Source organism: Crinia signifera, chromosome 19 (genome assembly GCF_055691185.1).
Source record: "Crinia signifera chromosome 19, ASM5569118v1, whole genome shotgun sequence".
NCBI classification, from domain to species: Eukaryota; Metazoa; Chordata; class Amphibia; order Anura; family Myobatrachidae; genus Crinia; species Crinia signifera.
Window position 1 is genome coordinate 108,916,693 of NC_139226.1, and position 22,274 is coordinate 108,938,966.

The window sequence follows — 22,274 nt, forward strand, 5'->3', positions numbered from 1 at the left end:
CCATGCACATCCACATTAGAGTTACGTTCTATATACTCATTCCGATACTGAAGTTCCATTCTACTGTAACTGCCCCATAAACGCCCATCTGATGCGGAACCCTTTATCACATTCATATAATCTCTCTCCACCAACGCTACACACACTTATTGTAGAGGAAGATGCCACTTTGGGTTTTTATTCTAACAAAGGCAGATGCAATGGGAAAGTCTGGGAAGGTTACAGGCAAGTGAGGGTCATAGTCAGGATCACGCAAGCATGCAGGGTGTCCATGACCTCACTACAGCCTGATGGCATATGCCAAGGAGCCACCTCTTTCTGGCTCTCCTCTTCATCATCATCACATTTCCCGAGGTTCTGTAGCTCTGGTTCAGAGCCCTCGTCTGTGCAGCTGGCTGCAGCGCTTTCCTCTCGCCGCTCACTGTCCTGGATAATACACAGAAAAGGAACCTCCGCTTCTCAGGTCAAGACAAACGACTATTGCGGCCTACACACTGGGCCTTATTCTGGTTTATTCGCTCGGACGTGTGCACGCACCCTTGAGAATGAACCAAAACCCAGCCTTGCAAATGGGCAGCCCGCACCACCCATTGGCACGCCGAATTCATTCGCAAGGCTTGCGAACAGATGTTTTATATGAACATCTATTCGCATGCCAGTGGGAACATCTCCCATCTTTCGATGGTCACTGACCATCGAATGATGGCGAAGGCGCCCGCATATGTAAGGGTAGCTCAGATCACTTGGACATATGAGCAAAGAAATGCAGGGAATTGGGCGGGCAGCTGACATCCGGCTATGTCAGTTGTTCGCCCTCCTGCACGTGCATCGCAACGGCATTAGCATATTTACACCCATCGCTTTAATGGGAACGGCCATGAAACACAGGGCGTACACATATGCTAATGACCCAGCACACACCCCCCCCCCCCCCAAGGCTGTGAGCGTACACTTGGCAACCAGACTTCTCGCCGAGTTCGCACACACCCAGCGTATACACGTGCAGAAATGCCGCCGCGCATGCACATATGCAAAACATCGGTCCCTGTGCGAATTCACGTCTGAAATAATGAACCAGAGTAAGGCCCACTGGACGATTTCAGTCCATTTTCTAAGCGATCTGACTAGGCTGAAAAGGCTTAGAAAATGACCCTACATTGCTCCGTGTGTAGGGGACATAGCGACAGCGATGCACGGCCCCGGTATCGCCAGGTGATTAAGATCATGCATGCAGGATATATCTACTTAATCGCCGGTCAGGACCAGTATTCTCACCGAAGAATATTGGCCCTGACAGATCGCTCAGCACACAGCGCTGACACATAGTCATGCAGCGCTGTGTGCTGAGTGATCTTGCATCGCTCAGATCAGTTGGCCCATGTGTAGGCCCCATAACTCAATGCTAAATAGTTCGCTATGGAGGCTGAAAAGAAAAGGTTAGAGTTAGACGTTCTAAAGATTATTGTGCAGAACAGAGGCTAGGTGCAAGTTAATATTTTAATGTACTAGACATGATGTTATAATTAATAAAAATCTACTAACATTCTAAGACACGCTCCACAATTCGCCTCTGTGTGTTTGGCTCATTTTCAGACAAACACGTCACATATATCATCTTACCATATATTTAGCTTGGTAAACGTTTGACAAACAGATAGCAGTAGATTTGGAATCACATTCAAGCTGATGAAACAAAACTGTGCAACAAGAATGAATTACCCCTTACCTCATATTCAAAGCCACCACCCAGAGATCCAATGTCCATATGTAGGTTCTTCAGTAGACGGGCCGATCCTCGTGGGCTCTGCGGGGAAATAGTGTAAGCTATAGATTTTCCCATGTATATAGTGATAGCAGACATATTGTGTCACATGACCAATGTTTATATAAGTCGCATATCACAGTGTAGGACACCGGTAATTGAGCAATTAGTACTCAATGATATCATATGAGACTTCTGCAGATGTAGGAATGTTCCCACCTCATCTTCGCTCTCCGGGTCACCTTCCTCATCTTCCTCTTCCAGGCCGGGCAGGGTGAGGCTCACTCTCTCCTCTGGTTGCTTTGCGGTGGTGCTCTTGATGTACGTTGCTATCTTTTGAGGCTGCGGAGCAGAGATCTGATGAAAAGACGGAAGAATAATCAGAACAACCATTAATATGGTTTCAAAATGAAGTGTGTCAGGATAGGAATGATAGCACAATGGTTTATGGTCTAAGGCTGCAATGGCCACAGTGGAAATCAGACAGTTGCTAGGTGCCATGTGGTACAGTGGGTGCTCTATGTGTCTGAGGAGCGATTTGATGAACAGCCTCTTTACTTGGGGAAGGACTCTCAATAATCAACTCAGAGGGCACTACCACCTGAGGAAAGACTGTAGATTAAAGTAGAGCAATGCTTTCTCGGAGCAAGAAAACCCTCCCCAGCAGTGGTCTGCTTAGCTTCATGGATATTTTGGCTACTTATGGCTCAATGATCGAATAGTGGTAGTCAACGCCCTGGTCATCCCTGGTCTTAGTATGAACAGCTGTGTCACTTACTCCAGGTGTTCCACTCAACAAAGTGTCAAATCCCCCAGAGCTCCCGGCACTGCTGCTCAGAGATCCCCATAGTCCTCCACCACTTCCAGCAGAGTCACCCAATGCCCGAAGTGGAGCCAGACTTCCAAGCGGTCCCTGAACTGGTCCAAGGGGTGATCCGAGAGACTATTAGACAACAAATAGAAATGTGAGAGAAACCTGTAACTGGACAAAAATAAATTAGGAGCCATAGCATTCATCTCATCAAAACATGCAGCATGGTTATTATAACACAAATCTGGACCTCTAATCACCCACCTTGGTAATCCACGGAGCCCGTGTGATGAATTTAAACACACGGTCCCGAAAAAAACAACCAAAGGGGGTGGGGAGGACCAAATAATCGGGCGCACAGTAATAGAATTTATCAACCAACTGATAAAAATATATTCAAATGAGTGTGACTTGCTGCTCTCAATTAAGGCTCTCTGTGATCCTTAAAATTTTAAATAGAAGAAATAAACAGAATATTTATCTAGAGAGCGCAAGAAACACTGCAAGGTTTGACTGTATAAAATTATAAATTTATTTAATCATGAATATGATAAAAATAACATTTAATAAACTATATAACTATACATACAATTGTACATTGATCCCTTGAATGGAATAAAAAATAAAAAATATATAAAAAAGAAAAAGAAAACTGTGTCCTTTTGCCAATAATTGTTAGTTAATATCCCAAATACTGACAGTCAGAGTTTCAATAGCCAATTTATTGTTTGGAATGATTATATCCACACGGTTTGTATATTACCAATTATAGAGTCTTCAAATAATTGGAGATGGAAAAAGTCCAGAAATTGCCAATAATAGGGTATAAGGCACTTGATCCGTGGCTAGAGCTTAATTATACGTGATAGCAACAGTCAGTATTGGGAGTGCAAATTTGCATAGACACCTGTATGCCTCTCACTTAGAGCCTCAGACTCCGTCAGCATGAGTTGTATGGAAGCAGAAATTATATTACTTCACAGCTACCTTCCAGGTTTTAGCTGTATGAAGGGTTCCTCAACCTGACCACAGCACCGAGACCTGCTCGCTGTGTCAGGGAGCCGACCGCCTTCAGACGGACGCTGCGGGGGAACAGATGCATCAGCAGTTTATATCTACCTCAGCTCCCGACGGGTCTTTAGAACAGCTTGCGCCACGCTCCACTTGTGGCGAGAGTGTGTTTGTAGTCTCTATCGCTTGGAGGCGGTACCTTGCAGGCGCAGTGAGGCACAGGTTGGCACAGGGCTCGTATCAGATAAAAGACATCAAGAGCATCAAAGCCATTGATGCTCTTGATGTCTTTTATCTGATACGAGCCTTGTGCCAACCTGTGCCTCACTGCGCCTGCAAGGTACCGCCTCCAAGCGATAGAGACTACAAACACACTCTCGCCACAAGTGGAGCGTGGCGCAAGCTGTTCTAAAGACCCGTCGGGAGCTGAGGTAGATATAAACTGCTGATGCATCTGTTCCCCCGCAGCGTCCGTCTGAAGGCGGTCGGCTCCCTGACACAGCGAGCAGGTCTCGGTGCTGTGGTCAGGTTGAGGAACCCTTCATACAGCTAAAACCTGGAAGGTAGCTGTGAAGTAATATAATTTCTGCTTCCATACAACTCATGCTGACGGAGTCTGAGGCTCTAAGTGAGAGGCATACAGGTGTCTATGCAAATTTGCACTCCCAATACTGACTGTTGCTATCACGTATAATTAAGCTCTAGCCACGGATCAAGTGCCTTATACCCTATTATTGGCAATTTCTGGACTTTTTCCATCTCCAATTATTTGAAGACTCTATAATTGGTAATATACAAGCCGTGTGGATATAATCATTCCAAACAATAAATTGGCTATTGGAACTCTGACTGTCAGTATTTGGGATATTAACTGACAATTATTGGCAAAAGGACACAGTTTTCTTTTTCTTTTTTATTTTTTATTCCATTCAAGGGATCAATGTACAATTGTATGTATAGTTATATAGTTTATTAAATGTTATTTTTATCATATTCATGATTAAATAAATTTATAATTTTATACAGTCAAACCTTGCAGTGTTTCTTGCGCTCTCTAGATAAATATTCTGTTTATTTCTTCTAGCATGGTTATTACATTACAGCATTTAGCAGTCCCGGCAACAGGGTGGTGGTCTAAGGGCTCAGCTGTACTGGGCCCTGTTGTCCTAAGGGGCCCCGGCAGTGCCCACAGATAGAGTCACTATTACCACTGCCTGTGCTTCTGCATGTTCAGCAGGTCGCAGGAAGGTACAGGGCTCGTCCAGAAGAAGCTCACTGTAGCACTGGTGCTCAAGGCCTCTGTTCGTGCAATGAAGGTTTTGCAGCCCAGTTTTTCAGTGTTGCTGCCCCGACACTTGCCATGCTGTATGACAGACAGGCCGAGGCAGCATGACAAGGCATACACACATATGTGCTTGCCGATATATCTGCATAAGAATAGAGCATTTTGTATGCAGCTACCGATGCACACAGAAAATATGCATGCCTCATATCATTTTAATCAGCAGAAGCTGCTTGTTCACTCCGTTTTGCAAATAAGACACCATTCAATGCAAAAGGTTACAACCAATGCTACCGAGTCACACCATGCAAAAAGTGCTGTTTAATGCAAAAAGGGGCTAGATGTACACGGGAACACCTGTACATTGCAAGCTGCCTTCCCAGCCCTGTATTAGATAGGTTAGGGACACAGGCCCATTTATCATGGGGTGTTCTTGGCACCGTCTTAGGGACCCCATACACTAGGCAATTTACCTGCAATTTGGGCTTTTTTCCTGCGACTGCAGTGATCAATTGCAGGAAAAGAGCCCAGAGTGCAGGTGAATAACAGAAGTTTCGATGCGATGCATGGTCCCGTACAATCTTACTGGAGCCTGCCATTCACACCGGCTGCACGAGCAATCTCTTGGATTGCTTCTGAGCTGGACTGGATTGGCTGGGATCGCATGCTATATACTGCATGCAACGGGACCATATGCGATATATCACTTGCGATCCTGCCGCTCGGGACTTTCAAGGGGGGGGGGGAAAATCGGCGGGAAGAAGTCACTGTAATGTATGGGCACCTTTACTGGCCAGGACTGCAGTGCAATATGTAATCACATTGTGGGGATTAATAATCAGCACCCGGCAGGGACAGCGGCTCTGAAAGGAGTCTGCTTCTGCGATGTGCTGTGAGGGCCGCTTGTGGGTCTAAGCATGAGCAATCAGCAAGACCCCACTGCCAGGGGGGAACCCTTTACCTGGCTTCAAATGCGATGTGTAGTCCATAGGGTAAAACCATTTTTAGATGGAAGTAGCCAATATCTTGGATATTCTGCATTTCAGATGTTGGTAAAATATGGCAGCAATGCATCTGCCATAGAAACCTATGGGATATGTGACTGCCAGCAAGAATGGAGGGATCGCAGAAGGTATCGAAAACATCTGCTGCGGTCCCTCCTACATACATCCAGGTGATACCTTATATTTGCTGCTAACCCAATATAGAAGCAAATACACAATGGGCACCACAATCTGTTCAGGAGACAGCAGATAATGAACAGGGACACGTATGGTTACTCGTAGTCATATATAACGAAGATCTCCACTACATGAGAGAGGTCGTATATGCAGATTAATACACAGCCAGATGTGAGCCTTCAGGTGCACCGGATCGTGTTTGGGAGTGCACGGCGGCTGCGTGCAGAATGCACATCCCTGTAGTGGAGGCCGTCTGGGCCCTTTCTGAGGTTTAGGCACCAGCAGTGGAAGCAGTGGAAGCCCCTGCAGTGAGCCATGGAAGCCGGGGCGCAATATAAACAAGGGGGACTCTCTGCTGGGTGCCACTTATGTGTAAAAAAAGGCTTTTAATGTGAATCCTGTGCCATATAAATAAATTCATTTAGCTTGTCTCAAATATCTGTAGTGATCCACAGCAATGTGTTTTTCACAAATTTAATAGGAATCAAGTCGTAGAACATACATACAAATAAACTGACGCAGTGCATCCAAGTTCCAGGTTAGGAACACAAATGTATACATAAATGTATGCCCAGAAATCTCTAATAGCTTATAGGAAAATTGCTGATCTACTCAAAGGGGTTTATTTTATAAGATAGGAGTTCTATTTAGATGGGATGTTGCTATGGGGAACCAATCAGATTCTAACAATTATCATCAAGAAGGTGCTAAAGAAATAAGGACATGATTCTCATTGGTTGCCCATAGCAGCATCCCATCTTAAATAGAACGCCCATCTTAGTATATAACATGTTTTGTCTGGATGGAGCTACATCTCGTCCCTTAGACCACCCCCCTCCCCCCCCGATCCTATATATATACCTATAGTAGTTGGTAATGTGCATGCAGCTCTGCAGTGGCGTAACTATATAATTTGCGCCCCCCCGCCAAAAATTTTCGGCGCCCCCCCCTCCCCATACCCATACCTGACAGAGCCGCATCCAGTCTCCCTCAGCTCCGCTGCGCTGCTCCAGTCTCCGCTGCGCTGCTGCCCGGCCGCATCTGTGGTCACTGTCCCGTCACTCGCTCCCGGCGCCGGCTCCTGCTGATAATGAAAAGTGACTCTTAGAAAATGGCTGCCAAAACTGTCTGCAATACGGGGGCAGCCATTTTCTTAGTGTCACTTTTCATTATCAGCAGGAGCCGGCACCGGGAGCGAGTGACGGGACAGTGACCGAAGATGCGGCCGGGCAGCAGCGCAGCGGGTAACTATAGCACCGCAGCCCCCCCAGCGCCCATAGTTACTCTGCGCCTCCCCGCCATGGCGGGGGCTGCGGAGGCCTAGTTACGCCACTGCAGCTCAGCGACTTCTGCCAAGACAATACTATTTCCCACAAGGTTTGACTAAAAACGGTCACTAAATTAAATTGGAAAAAAAACTATTTTAAAATTAATTGCAAAAACTCAAAGGCTGACATTTATTTAATGCTCAGCTGCGCCAATTAGGAAGCCATATTGCTCAGGGTATTTAAACCAGACTGGGGAGGGGCTGGTCCTCCAGCAAAATTTGTTAGTGGCACCCCTGTAGCAGACTATCAAGTGAATACAATCGACTGCACTTTCCTTTGCAACTGGATCCCAAACCAAGAGAGCTACCAGTAGCAGTGTACCCAAACTACCCAGACCAGGCCTTTCTACCCAAGCTGCCCTTCTTCACTCCAGGGACATCCATAACACATTCAGTGGGTGATCAACAATTGGACCCCAATAACGTCAGTGTTGAGACTGTGCCATTATGGAAATTTCAATTCCTAACACCTATCCTAAATATCAAGGCCGCAGGATGGGACTTTACAACTGGTTAGTAAGCGCATCCCTACAAAGAAAGTCTGCATACCCACCCATGCTAATTCAACTCTATTGCCATCAATTATTGATAATTACATTATTGAAATTACATTTTATTATATGTGTTTTAATAAAGGTGTGATATTTATATTTCATCCCTTAAGTTTATTATTGACTCTTCCTCAAAACAAATGCAGCGTTTTTCTTTCGTCTTTTTCCTGGTGCATAATTGGGCTGACTCCCCCATTTTTTTCACAGCTGCTGGTAAACAGAACTTAACTCAGCGCCTGTTCAGTCCCTTAAAAGGGGCCAAATTTTTTTCGCAGTACCAAATTAAATTGTATGAAACCTTTCAGCTCACTTGTAATCCGCACACATTTAGACACAACACTAGTAAGAGACTTACCAGAACAGGTTTGGGGAGTTCCTTCACCTTTTTGTCTTTCTTCTTTTCCTTTTTCTTTTTCTTCTCTCGCTTCTTTCCCTTACCCTGAGCTTGCAGCTTTGCTCGCTCCTCTATGACCATTTCTCTGTAATGCTCGTCTATGGGATGGTCCCATGTGGACTGGCCATTGGAGAAGTTGAAGTAATAGATATCACCTGTAACATCCTGGCTGGAAGAGAAATGGGAATGTTAAAAACAGGTGGATGGACAAATATAGTATAAAGTGAATAAAGATAAAAGGAGTATATGGTGATTGATGATAATCGTGGATTATCATTGATACCCTGCGCACTGAGGTCAATGTAATCTATGAGTGGCTGAAGCTAGATTGCAAGGGGACCCTTCTTGTGGGTTTCAAGGGAATTGTACTGGATGACACCTATGAGTATAGTGTGTGGTTGAAAGTCGTGTGTGTGTGTGTGTGTGTTTGTGTGTTTGTGTGTGTGTGTGTGTGTGTGTGTGTGTGTATATAAATATAGATGAAAGGTGTATAATGACAATGGTGTTTATTATGCAAATAGATTTGTTGGCAGACACAATGCTGCTGTGCTGAATTTAGATGATAACAAGAGATTCAGGATGTATGACATATACACATACATTAATTAATGGCATGTAGAACACAGAGAAAATACAGAATATAAAATAAAAAAATTAATGAAAAATTGCTTGGATAATATAAATAATGGTTGGTCAGAGCGGTGTTGTGCAGAGATAAATCAGTCTCAATGCCAATTAGCACAAAGGTTTGTGGTGCACTTGGCAGGGGTTAGATGGGGGATTGGAACACAGAGGGGCAGATGTATGAAGCAGTGATGGAAAAAAGAAATGTTATTCACTAGGAATAGTCAGGCGCCCTGCAATGAGCTGGTTCTCTGAGTAGAGCAGCTGCTTGGTTGTGGGGATAGTCACTCCTCACTCGAGAATGTACAAAAACAGAAAGACTCACACTAGGTGAGTCAAGCAGCGCTCAAATCAATGAAATAATACCAGAGATTTACAAAGGTATAACAATTTTTACTGTTTCTTTTAAAAACACATGTAAATACAGTACACAAATAAAATCAATTTATAATGACATAATGGATATAGGGGGGAAATAAAAGTAAATTGGAATGAATATAGAAAATGTAAATGAATATAAACAAAAAAAGTCCCGCCTCAATGGACACAAAAAAGTGGACTGTGTCGACACTTTTGGAGAAACAATGGGTAAGTGCACGTTACCGACAGTGGGTGATGAATCCCTTGAATTATGATAATACTGGGGGTCCTCTCGATGTTTGCGGAGATGTTTAGATGCCGCTGGAGGTTGCCGCTTGATGTGAACCAGACCTTTTGTAGTTGTAGTGAGAGACTGATAAGTTAGTCTCAATCATCAGGGTTGTCTGGAGCGATTACACCCAGGTAGTATTTCAAATGCTGGAATGGGGAAGTGGCTTCCGTGCCAGGTAGCAGTCCACACTGGTGTAGATGTTGTTAACCAGGGGTTTGACAAGCACGGTGTCCGCCAATTAAAGATGCCAGTTGGAATAAGCAACAAAAGTAGTGTCCAAATCTGTCGAAAATGTCACAGTGGTGTCCAGAGGTGGGGGGCAATCACCTAACGCGTTTCACTGCGTCCTGCAGCTTTATCAAAGGTGATAAAGCTGCAGGACGCAGTGAAACGCGTTAGGTGATTGCCCCCCACCTCTGGACACCACTGTGACATTTTCGACAGATTTGGACACTACTTTTGTTGCTTATTCCAACTGGCATCTTTAATTGGCGGACACCGTGCTTGTCAAACCCCTGGTTAACAACATCTACACCAGTGTGGACTGCTACCTGGCACGGAAGCCACTTCCCCATTCCAGCATTTGAAATACTACCTGGGTGTAATCGCTCCAGACAACCCGGATGATTGAGACTAACTTATCAGTCTCTCACTACAACTACAAAAGGTCTGGTTCACATCAAGCGGCAACCTCCAGCGGCATCTAAACATCTCCGCAAACATCGAGAGGACCCCCAGTATTATCATAATTCAAGGGATTCATCACCCACTGTCGGTAATGTGCACTTACCCATTGTTTCTCCAAAAGTGTCGACACAGTCCACTTTTTTGTGTCCATTGAGGCGGGACTTTTTTTGTTTATATTCATTTACATTTTCTATATTCATTCCAATTTACTTTTATTTCCCACTATATCCATTATGTCATTATACATTGATTTTATTTGTGTACTGTATTTACATGTGTTTTTAAAAGAAACAGTAAAAATTGTTATACCTTTGTAAATCTCTGGTATTATTTCATTGATTTGAGCGCTGCTTGACTCACCTAGTGTGAGTCTTTCTGTTTTTGTATGAAGCAGTGATAAGGGAGGAGAAGTGATAAAGTGCCTGGTACTTTATAACCGGCCAATCAGCTCCTGACTGTTCCTTTTTAAACCCAGCCTGTAACTTAACAGTCAGGAGCTAATTGGGCGGTAATAAAGTACCAGGCACTGTATCACTTCTCAACAAGGCTAAGGTCGACACAAGCATTGAATAGACAATGGGAAGGTCGACATTAATTTACATTCGGTTAGCATTACTGCCTCAGAGCACTGAGGTCATGTGATCGATCCCCACCATGGCCCTAACTGTGCAGAGTTTGTATAATCTATCCTTGCTTGCGTGGGTTTCCCCCGGGTACTCCGGTTTCCTTCCACATTCCAAAAATATACTGGTAGGTTAATTGGCTCCCAACAAATGTCCCTAGAATGTCTGTGTGTGCGTGTATATGTGGTAGGGAATATAGATTGTAAGCTCCACTGGGGCAGGGACTGATGTGAATGTTCAACTATTCTCTGTACAGCGCTGCGGAATATGTGTGCGCTATATAAGAAACTGGTAATAAATAAATACATTTATGGTAATGTAAAGTAAATATTAAAAAAACAAAGATTAATTCCTGCTCTCCGACGGATTTCTTTTATACAACATAAAATACATTTCTTGAATTCAGATTTCTAAATTCACCATAAAGCCATAATTCCCGAGCCCACTCCGTACTTCATGAGGCCACCAACCTCCTGAGGCAGGCTCTCGCCCACAATAAGGTCACAGGACATGCTTGCCTTCTTACCATGGCTTCCAATTTGGAGGCAGAAGAGCCACAATCCCTTCTCGAGCCAACCACATGAGTTCTGGTTCAGTGTCTGGATCAATCCCAATCATCCGTGCATATTCCTGTATCTCTACAGGATAGAGACCATGAATATATATGAATATAGTTTGTGCACTGCAAAAGCAAATATCACACTACTAGTTGAAAACCCTTCAAAATGATGGCTCGGCCCTATCTGCTCCTACCCCCAATCTCTGACTTCACAGCTCCCTCGCTCCATATTCAGCAAGTTTGAAACTGATCATTTTGGTTTCACTTTCTGTTAAGGAGTCATTTATTCCGTCAAGTGTCCTCTAGTGGTTACTGGCAGTACTTCACCTCAGAGGTGAGGCGTATAGACACATGCCATATTTTATTTATGTCTAGTGTCAGTGTGTCTCAGAAACACTGCCATCTGTTGGCAGCGAGTGAAACTACATCTTTTTCTCTCATACACATGCACAAACACAGAGGAAATCACAAGGTAAGCAGTCAGTGACCCCCATTTGTTGTTTCTCCCCCCATTCAGCCTGAGCGCCCCATTTGTGCAGCAACAGCTTGAGAATTTATCGGATTGAACCGTTATTGCTGAGCATCCTTATAAAAGGTCCATACACACTGGGCGACTATGCCTAGCGTATATGGACAGCGATGAACACTATCATCGCTGGGGGGAAAGCCGCTCAGTATATACACACTGAGCGGCTTTGCCAATGCCCAGCGTTGTAAGCGGGGAGAGGATGGCTTTGCATAGCGCAGCGCTATGCAAAAGCCGTCCTCAGAGCCGCTCATCTGCTGGTAATACCAGCAGATGAGCGGCTTTCCCGGCAGCGCTCACCGCCGGGGCATACACACTGGGCAGCTTTGAGCTGAAAGCCGCTCAAACATGCTGTTTTGAGCGACTTTCAGCTCAAAGTCGCCCAGTGTGTATGGGCCTTTAGCCACCTGTTCATTCACTCAACACCTTCCTGTGGATTGAGAGAGATGGCAACCGATGTACAGAGGTTAATTGTGATGACGTATCCCCCGACGCGAGAGCCCCAGCTGTGATCCCCGCCCGGCTATTGTGCTTCTATCCAGTGGTAGCACTGCTGACACGGGAGGAGGAGTGCAACATGGTGAGACATCACTGTCGTAGCAGCCGGGGTTAGCCCACTCTACACCGGAGTGAAGCTATAGTACAACTGATATTACCGCACCATCCACTGTGATTGTGCAGACGGAGCGAGAATAGACAGTGACCACCGGCCAAGGGAGATCCCTCGCTAACAGGAGGACGCTGCTACCCTATAGGTGAGAGCTCAGGGTCAGTGGTTCTTACTCCTATGAAGTGTCCCCTCTCCAAATAACACCTACCATCAATAAAAATTGGTTGTGTGCTAATAAGATCTTCTAGAAATTGGAGATTTCCACTCACCTATTGGTACCCGCATTTGATTGGAGACATTACAATTATCACTGCTTCGGCACAACGGAGTATGTAATATCTATTAAAAGGTTAAATAACGTTTCTGGGAACAACAACAACCTTTAATGAGTTTGCAGAAACTCACGGAGCCCGAGGTGTGCTCCCAACACCTACTGCGTGACCTAAATCGTGCATAGGGGGCCGTATGTACTTATGAACCCTCTCCCAAAGGAGAAGGGCCCGTTACTCCCCTAACCCCTCTCAACCATAAGGCCTAAGAAAGGAAAAAAGGGATCGGTGGGTCGTCTTCGCCGAAGCTAAGCGAGACCGTCTTTCCTCAACCACCAGAAGGGTTAGGACGGTGGGTCCTCCGCACCCAAAGGTTTGGAGAGACCCGCATAAGGCTTCCCTCCGCCTTTCGGCTCGGGGTCACCCTTGAGGGACCGAAGCTCTCCCCAAAAGGATGAGAGCTTCGGAACATTGGGGAGTGGATGGCCCATAAGGGTCAACCAAACATCCCAAAAAAACCATCAACCTTTAATATTCCACCTGAATACCGTATTGGGAGGACACAACTGTAAAGTACCATTAAAGAGAGTGTGTTAGATATTTTTTTATTCGATGCATCGATACCTAAAGTGAGATAACCCTTTTCGCCTATTTTAAAGATTTGGTATTTTTTATTATTTCTGATCCCCCTCGCAGATCTTTTGTTTTTTAAAAATGTATATATGTCATTTAATCAGACTAAACGAACTTAGAATTATATATGGTGAGACTTCTGTCTGTATATTACAATTTTAGGTACTCTTTACTTAGAAGGGCGCCCATGATTTTGATCGTGGGCATCGTTAGTAAAAAATCTCGGGCATTGAATGCACTAAAAAATCGGGTGCGATCAACCGACGAGATGCCCGAGATTTCCCATAGGGAACAATGTTAAATGTCTCAGTTGACCCAATTTTCCTGTTCAATGCCTCAATTGACCCGATTTTTCCGTAGGAAACAATGTTAAATGGGCCACAGAGGCCAAATAGGCACCCTGAAGTGTATAATGGCCACCCGAATTGTTAACGCCACCCCACGATCAACGTCAACCCGATGCGTGGCGAGCACAGTGAGCCCGCGAGGGGCGGCGGTACGCGTCCTACGACCTTTTCATACCCCCACTATCCACGTCGGCGTGGAGTTGAGAATAGAAAGTGTGGCGAGCGCAGCGAGCCACCGAGCCCGAAGCGTGGCGAGCGCAGCGAGCCCCGCGAGGGTGCGCGGACAGCTGTGAAGCCCGCGAGGGGACGCGGATACCTGTGAAGGTATCCGCGTCCCCTCGCTGCGCTCGCCACGCTTCGGTGGCTCGCTGCGCTCGCCACACTTTCTATTCTCAACTCCACGCCGACGTGGATAGTGGGGGTATGAAAAGGTCGTAGGACGCGTACTGCCGCCCCTCGCGGGCTCACTGCGCTCGCCACGCTTCGGGTTGACGTTGATCGTGGGGTGGCGTTAACAATTCGGGTGGCCATTATTCACTTCAGGGTGCCTATTTGGCCTCTGTGGCCCATTTAACATTGTTTCCTATGGAAAAATTGGGTCAATTGAGGCATTGAACAGGAAAATCGGGTCAATTGAGACATTTAACATTGTTCCCTATGGGAAATCTCGGGCATCTCGTCTGTCGCATCGCACCTGATTTTTTAGTGCATTCAATGCCCGAGATGGCCGAGATGGGCGCCCTTCTAAGTAAAGAGTACCCAATTTTATTTATTTTTAAAGGTCTTTATCTTTATGATCTTTATCTATTAATGTATTTCTATTTTTTTATTGTTTGGTTTTTATGTGTACCTATAGAATAAATCTTTTGATTAAGATAAACATCTTGCTCGGAGTACCTTCATAGCGATCTTGTTTCTGGAAAATTAGCGTAGAATTCTCCAGATAATGAGACACTAGGGGGAATTCAATTGCAGCCGAAAGTGAAAAGTTTTTACTGGTATTAACTTTTAGTGCAGATCTCCTATAAGTATATTTTTGTGTTATTTTCAGCCACTTTTAAAGAATCTCAGCCACCTGAGATTGTAAAAACACCTGTCCCAAACATGCAGCACCCTGGGATGCCGGTGTTCACTATATCAATGCCGGCACCCGGTTACCGACAGGAGACCAGCAATGGAATTCCGTATGTACAGTATACTGGGGTTGGTTAGAGTCAGGCCAGGGTAGGATTATGTTTAAAATGTGGGGAATGGGGGTTAGGCACTAGCATGGGGGGTTAATGTCAGGCTGCCGGGAGGGAGGGCTATGGTAAGTATACCTGACCACATCAGGATTCTCTTCTTTATTTTACTGACATCGGTATTCTGACCATTAGTATCCCAACCGCCGGTCATCCATATGTATCCCTGCACCCCATATTCCTGCAATCACACCTTTTTCACCCCAAAAAATGACAGGTCATAAGTGGCCAAATTAAGATCATTAAAAAGTCTAAGTGCCTATTGAATCATTAGGGTGGGAGTACCAGTGGTTCTGGAGCAAGTGCCAAAAATGTTAACTTAAACTAAGGATTTTCCCCAACTTTGCATCTGCTCCGGAGGTGGTGAAAGAAAAAAATGGTGTTGAACCACATGGAGAATTATTGCACGTTAACTTCAACTGCAATTGAATTGGATGAAATCCACAGGTTATCGTCTGCAGCTGAATTCCCCCCATAATTGTGTACATCTCCCAGAAATACAAGGAAGGGAGTTTTTGGCTACTTGAACAAGTTGTATTGAGAGGTGAATTAAGTAATCTTGCAATGGTTTAATGCCTGATGCTTATTCTAATTCATGTTGCTGTTCAGTGAGCCAGCCGTAGACTTAATCCTCTTGGACTATAGTTTCACAATGACATGTTGAATGGTATTTAGTGGATTTGAAGGTTTCGCTGCTCGTCTAGGACAGTTACCAAAATGTTCTACTAAATTAGTTCTTACTAAAATAGCAAAAAACACGGGTAGTACCAACTCCGGGATAAACATTTGAAGATACAATAAAAAAACACATCATAGATTTTGTCCTTTTTAACAGACAAATAAATATAGACAATAAGATACCTACCGTTCTCTTGAGGTATGTAATTCTCATCATGATCCTCCTCCAGGATCAGCTGATCCCCCATTTTACCAGCTGGAACAGCCAACATATTTTAACTTGACACCAGGAGCCCTATAGGAGACACAGATGAATAAGGTTCAGCGTACAGTCTCTATTCTCTCCATGGAACATTCAGGTCTTCTTAGAACATCTACCACTGATAAGAGACGCTCTCTGAAAATGGAGAATAATGGACATCACGACACCTGCAAGGTTCCCTTTGTGTCCCTATGCTAGAGCGATATCATGAAGGTCTGCTTTCATACCCTTAATTCCACATCATACGTTCAGCTTCTGGAGAGGAAAGAGAATTTAATATTCAACTTGTCAAATAGGACATTGACAGAGGTTGAAACTCGGGTCTTGAGTTATGGACTTTCATATGTGCCAACCCAGAAGTTCGATGATTTTAGGTGGAAGACGGATCTTCATCATCTCCATCGTAACCTTAAACTATGAGACTTCTTTAGCAAAGAGGGTTCTACCACCAGAGACACCCAAGAGACACAGTATGCCAAATTTAAGAAAAAAATCCAGATTCGACCTGCCCTCCAATAATACCTCTATCACAGGCTTCATCAAAGTTCTCGATGTCCAGGTACAATCCACAGCCCCTCGAACTACCTCGCATTCCAATCTATCTAAAGAAGAATGGGGTGCTCTCAGAGATCTCAGGTCTTATAAAGACATCCTGATCCTCCCCGCCGACAAAGGCGGGGGGATTGTTCTGTGGGACTTGGAGGCATACAAAGAAGAAGTGTACTCCCAACTACTAAATCCCCTGACGTACGACAAGTTGCTGACCCGACAATTCAATATAAAGTGGAACTCGACAGAATTCTAACAGAAGCGGTCTCCCAGAGATGGATCCCTGGTTCTACCAAGGAATATTTGACGACCGATTTCACCAAGACCCCTATCATCTATTGTCTACCTAAAGTGCACAAGCATCCTACGGCCCCGCCAGGCCGTCCTATAATAGAGTCCCTTTATAGTCCTGTGTCCACTTTTTTAGACTATTTCCTTCAACCTGTGGTGCAAAAATTGCCCACGTACCTACAAGACACCACTGACTTACTCAACAAAATTGCAGCATTTGGTGATGCCACACCAGGGATGTGGCTCTGTGCGTTAGACATCAGTAGCCTGTACAGGAGTATTCCCCATCGGGAAGGGATACTCGCGACAGCGAAGATCTTAGAGTCTGACTCCAGCTACACAGGTCCACCTGTCAGTTTTGTCACACGATTGCTAGAGCTAACGTCGACAAGAATTTTTTTTCTCTTTAATAAAGAGTTTTTCCAACAGCGAACGGGGTTGTGCGATGGGGTCTCCCGTCGCACCCTCGTTTGCGAATATTTATATGCATTTCATTGAACAAGAGTTGTTCTTTAATTCATCATATGCTGCCAACATATGTTTTTATTGTCGATTCATCGACGATGTCCTGTTATTTTGGACTGGTACCGAATTAATGTTTAACCAAATGATGGATGAAATCAATGCTTGTGATTGCCCCATAAAATTTACCCACAATGTCAGGCAGTCTGCCATCCAATACCTAGATGTCCACTTAGAGATTGAGGGCACTAGGATTGAAACATTGATCTATTCCAAACCCACGGACCGGAACACCTTATTATGTGCCCAGAGTCATCACCCTCCATCACTCATCAAGGGACTACCTTTTTCCCAATTAATTAGGGTCAAAAGAATCACCAGTAAGAGTGATCTAGTGTCCAGGGACCTGGACATTATGAGTGAGAAATTTCTAGTGAGGGGATACTCTCCCAAAATCTTGGCAGCAGCAAGATCTAAGGTGGAGGGCATGTCTCGTAATGAGCTTTTAAAGAAATCAGCTCCTAGAGACATTGGTTCCGAGAAGTTTGGTTGGGTCCGTGATTACAATGAAGCCAACAGTATCATTTCAAAATGTTCCAAACTGAATTGGCCTGTGATACAGAGAGATCAAGATCTGAGCAAGCTCAAAAAATACAGCATTGATGTCTCGCTATAAGCGAGGAGGGAACATTAGAGATTGGGTGGTTAACATGGATATTTCCAGATGGCTTGGCCCCAATACCCAGCAAAAACCAGGGGGGTGCTATAAATGTGTGGGGTACACCACCTGTCGGGGCATGACGAGCACCAGAGTATTTTGCCATCCTCACTTGGGGTACAAGATACATATTAAACATCCTGTTACTTGTACATCAACCCACGTAGTGTATCTGATTAGGTGCCCTTGTGGCATGTGCTACGTGGGAAAAACTATCAGGACATTCCGTGAGCGGATCGCCACGCATAGATCCGCTATTAAAGCAGCATTAAATCATAAGGAAAACGATCAGCCAGTAGCCCGGCATTTTGTTGCCGCACGACATTTGTTAGCTAATCTTAATTACATTATAATCGATCATGTGCCTGCAGATTTGAGAGGGGGTGACCGCGGACGGTGGCTCCTCCAATTAGAGACATATTGGATCCACAAGCTGGACACTATGCACCCGAAAGGGTTGAACGAGCAGCTGTCTTTTAACATGTTTTCAATCTGTCGGTTCGGACCCATCAGTGGCACATCGTTGGTGCTTTTTAGCACCCGCAATGGGTCTGATCCGTGCTTCAATGCTGGCACACATCTATGTGCAGCAGCAGGGTCCGAGCGGTGATGGGGAGCTGGTAGCGGCATAGGCCGGGCAGTGGAGCAGGTAGCAGCTACTGAATGTGAAAAAATAAAGACTGGCAGGATGCTGATTGGTTGAGAGAATTCTCCCAGCCAATAACAGGCTAGCCAGTCTTTTCAAAATATTTTTTCAAACTCAGTACTTGCTGCCCGCCCCCAGCTGCTGCCAGCTTCCCAGGAGTGTTTTACATGCAATAAATTGCATGTGATTTATTACATGTAAAAATGGCACATCAAGTGCCAAATCTTAAGCAAGCCCCTCCGGGGAGCTCAAGAGGCAAACTGGTCCGACTTGGAGTTGGACTAGTGTATGGGGGCCTTTAGGACTAAATTCATTTTATTGGTGCAAATTGTGCTACTTTTACACAGGTTATGTTAAAACGCCAGGATGCAGGCGCACCAGGGTTTGAAATAAACACTGTAGGGGCATCAAAGAACTATCGTCCTTACATGACGTCACATCCGGATACTCTCCACAAGGGGAATATCCAACCTCAGTCATGCGTTTGAAAAGGGCATGGTCTAACAGAAGGAGGGAGGGAGAGGCGGGGTAATATTGCCACTGTCACTTGCCTCCCCAGTCACAACACTCTAGTGGCTTGCTGAGTCACTCTTTCTGACAAGTTCCTTCTTAGATGAACAAAACCATGTGCACTGCAGGTGGGGCAGATGTAACATGTGCAGAGAGAGCTAGATTTTGGTGGGGTTTTACTTCAAAGTGAGATCTATATTGAGATCTATATTGCAGTGTCAAAATAAAGCAGTCAGTATTTTCCCTGCACAGAAACAAAATAACTCACCCAAATCGAATTCTCTCTGCACATTTTACACCTGCCCCCCTGCAGTGCACATGGGGCCTTATTCTAGTTGATTTGGTCGGATGCGTATTTTTGGACAGGAAGCGGTAAGGCGCCGACCAAACGGACCGGGAGTGGATTTTTCATGTGAACACCTCCTCCATCTGTGGGAACCTCCCCCATCATTAGATGGTCGCCGACCATCGAATGCTGGACCGAGTGGTCAGGCAGCACCGAGTGCTCCAGACGACTCAGGCATTTCTCCGTGCAAACCTATTGATATGGGCGGGCAATTGGCATCCGGCTATGTCATATGTCCGCCCCCCACACATGCGTCACGGCCTGATTACCATGCGTACGCCCAGCGTTTTCATGGGAACGCCCATGAAACGCGGGGCGTACGCATATGGTAATGAGCCCAAACAGCCCTTCACGCCCCTCTCCACCCCCTGTTCGGATAGTACAGAATTCACGCCGTATTCGGACGTGCGCGGCGTTCGCACATGCGCAGATATGCCTCTGCACATGCGCAAACACCAACCATCGGTCGTCCATCCGCATTCGGAGCCATCCGAGTCAATCAGAATTGGTGGTTTTGTCCATCTAAGAAGGAATTTGTCAGAGAGTGAACCAAAATAACCCCCAATGTCACAATGCAGCATCCGACTCCTGTGACCACAGAGAACCTTACATTTTGGTGTCCCCCCCTAGGAGGGTGATACCCTGTTACAGCCTGCACCCCATTTGTGACGTGACTGCCACTATGCATGATATTTTGTCTGACTGTGCACATCCCTCCATGTCAAATTCCAGCGGTCTCTGCAGCTGCTCAAGAGGTCACAGTGGCAGCTACAGCGCCAACCATGTAGTGCAGGGGAAATCGCAAAGCACAAATAAACATATACGTTATCATGAATGTATGTAATATATGTGCTGGATGAATCCCCCGAGGATCGGCAGCACTGTACACATCAGATGCCATGTGGCTCCCGGGAATCCGCATAAGCTTTTAAACCAGGGGAAGCCAACTCCAGTCCTCCAGCGCTACCAACAGTTAATGTTTTCCAGGTCTCCTCAAAGAATCACAAGTGAAGTAATTAGCTCCACCTGTGGATCTTTTAAAATTTGTTAGTCAGTAATGAGTGCACCTGTGCTGTGAGCTGGAAAACGTGTACTGTTGGTAGCTTCGAGAACTGGAGTTGGCTACCCCTGCTTTAAAACACACCAAGTCAGCACCTGGACTCCCATTGGCTAGAGTCACAGGAGTGGGCTTAAGAGTGTGTGATGGCTTAAGCTGGCCATACACTAGAACGACCTGCATACAACCTGATCATAAGCAGGTCGCAAGAGCGATCGAACAAGCACATACAACCTGCTTACGACTGCAAGCAAAACTGACAGCTCAGACACTAAGCAAGTATGATCTGAGGAACGACCCGCGCACCGTACAGATATACCTCTCGATGTGCACACAATCGATCGCACAACCCATCGAAATTATGCAGATCGGACAGATATCGATCTAGTTTTTGACCAGGTGGTGTATACCAATTCCCCGAGTGTGGCGCGGCCCCTGATGCATACAGCGCTGCTGATGCCCGGGGGATCCAGCTAGCACATATATTATATACATGGTAACATATATGTTTGTATGTGCTTTTTAGCTATACTGCAATATTGCACTTAGATCACCCTTATGTAAAAAATAGGATATCATTGAGGCATCAGAGGTTTCAGGACTGCATTAAGGCCACCAGTACCACTAACATCCCGGGTGTACATAGCAGCAGCCCCTATATGTTCTATACACACCCCCGTCCTGAGACACCGCTTATATGCACCTACCTCTGCCTCAGGCGCAGCCTCATGCAACAACTGCCCCGCTTCCAGGGACGCCGCCTCCGTTGCCCTGCACTAGCGACCGCATCCACTTCCGGTATCTCTCCGCCTGGCAACGAAATGAGCCCGCCCACTGTGCTCTCGGATAGGTTTACAACATCCAGTGCTGATGCTGGTTTGTTTAAACTAACGTTAATCATTCTAAAATTAGTGCGTGACGTGTTTGCCCCAGTAGCATGACGGGATATGTAGTATTTTACCTGGGGTGGGCATAACTGGCTGGCAGAGATTACAGGAATGGCAGAGATTAGGTTTATGTCATTGACGCTCTCAATTGCATTCTACAGTAAAAAAAAAAAAGCATGTCAAGGCATAAATACATTGGGTAGAGGTGTATGGATTTCTGAGAACTGCAGTGTTTTGTGTTGCGTATGTACTGTAAAGTTAGGAGATAGAAGTGCATTATTTACTAAAGGGAGAATTAAGTTAAACGGAGTTAAATCATATAGTGTCAGTTATTGCAGTGACAAATATTGATAGGCATTCAAAGTTACAGACCAATATAGTAAGACAGTCCTGCATTCTCAGTCATTGTCAGGCACAAGAGCCTACACTCAATTCCTGTACTGTATACTACTGTCACTATCAGTAACCGCTATATACTACTGTCACTATCAGTGCCTGTACTGTATACTACCGTCACTATCAGTAACCGCTGTATACTACTGTCACTATCAGTGCCTGTACTGTATACTACTGTCACTATCTGTATCAGTAACCGCTGTATACTACTGTCACTATCAGTGCCCAGTGGCGTAACTATAAATTTAGCTCCCCCCTGCCAAAAAATTTTGTGGCGCCCCCCCCCCCCCCCCCTCCCCTCATGCCATTTTTGGGAAGACAAGGAAAAATAATAATTATATATATATAAACAAGCCCTAAAAAACCTCAAGAGAGATGAGTC

At 45.3% G+C, this 22,274-nt stretch overlaps 1 protein-coding gene across 6 annotated transcripts in view; it reads right to left on the reverse strand.

Moving 5' to 3' along the window:
* Positions 1 to 21,505, reverse strand: part of CEP164 (centrosomal protein 164) — a 61,624-nt gene extending 40,119 nt beyond the window's left edge. Inside the window, exons 1-8 of one of the 6 annotated variants that reach the window (XM_083163148.1) lie at positions 21,317 to 21,505; positions 15,956 to 16,063; positions 11,432 to 11,543; positions 8,281 to 8,488; positions 2,541 to 2,705; positions 1,982 to 2,119; positions 1,727 to 1,804; positions 313 to 426 (exon numbers count right to left, since the gene is read on the reverse strand). In XM_083163148.1, coding sequence (XP_083019274.1) covers positions 313 to 426; positions 1,727 to 1,804; positions 1,982 to 2,119; positions 2,541 to 2,705; positions 8,281 to 8,488; positions 11,432 to 11,543; positions 15,956 to 16,040 — 900 coding nt within the window. In that variant the 5' untranslated portion in view covers positions 16,041 to 16,063; positions 21,317 to 21,505. Of the gene's footprint in view, positions 1 to 312; positions 427 to 1,726; positions 1,805 to 1,981; positions 2,120 to 2,540; positions 2,706 to 8,280; positions 8,489 to 11,431; positions 11,544 to 15,955; positions 16,064 to 21,316 lie in introns of those variants that run through there. The other 5 variants (XM_083163145.1, XM_083163146.1, XM_083163147.1 and 2 more) reach the window with 5 other exon arrangements.
* Between the last annotated feature and the right edge of the window lie 769 nt (positions 21,506 to 22,274).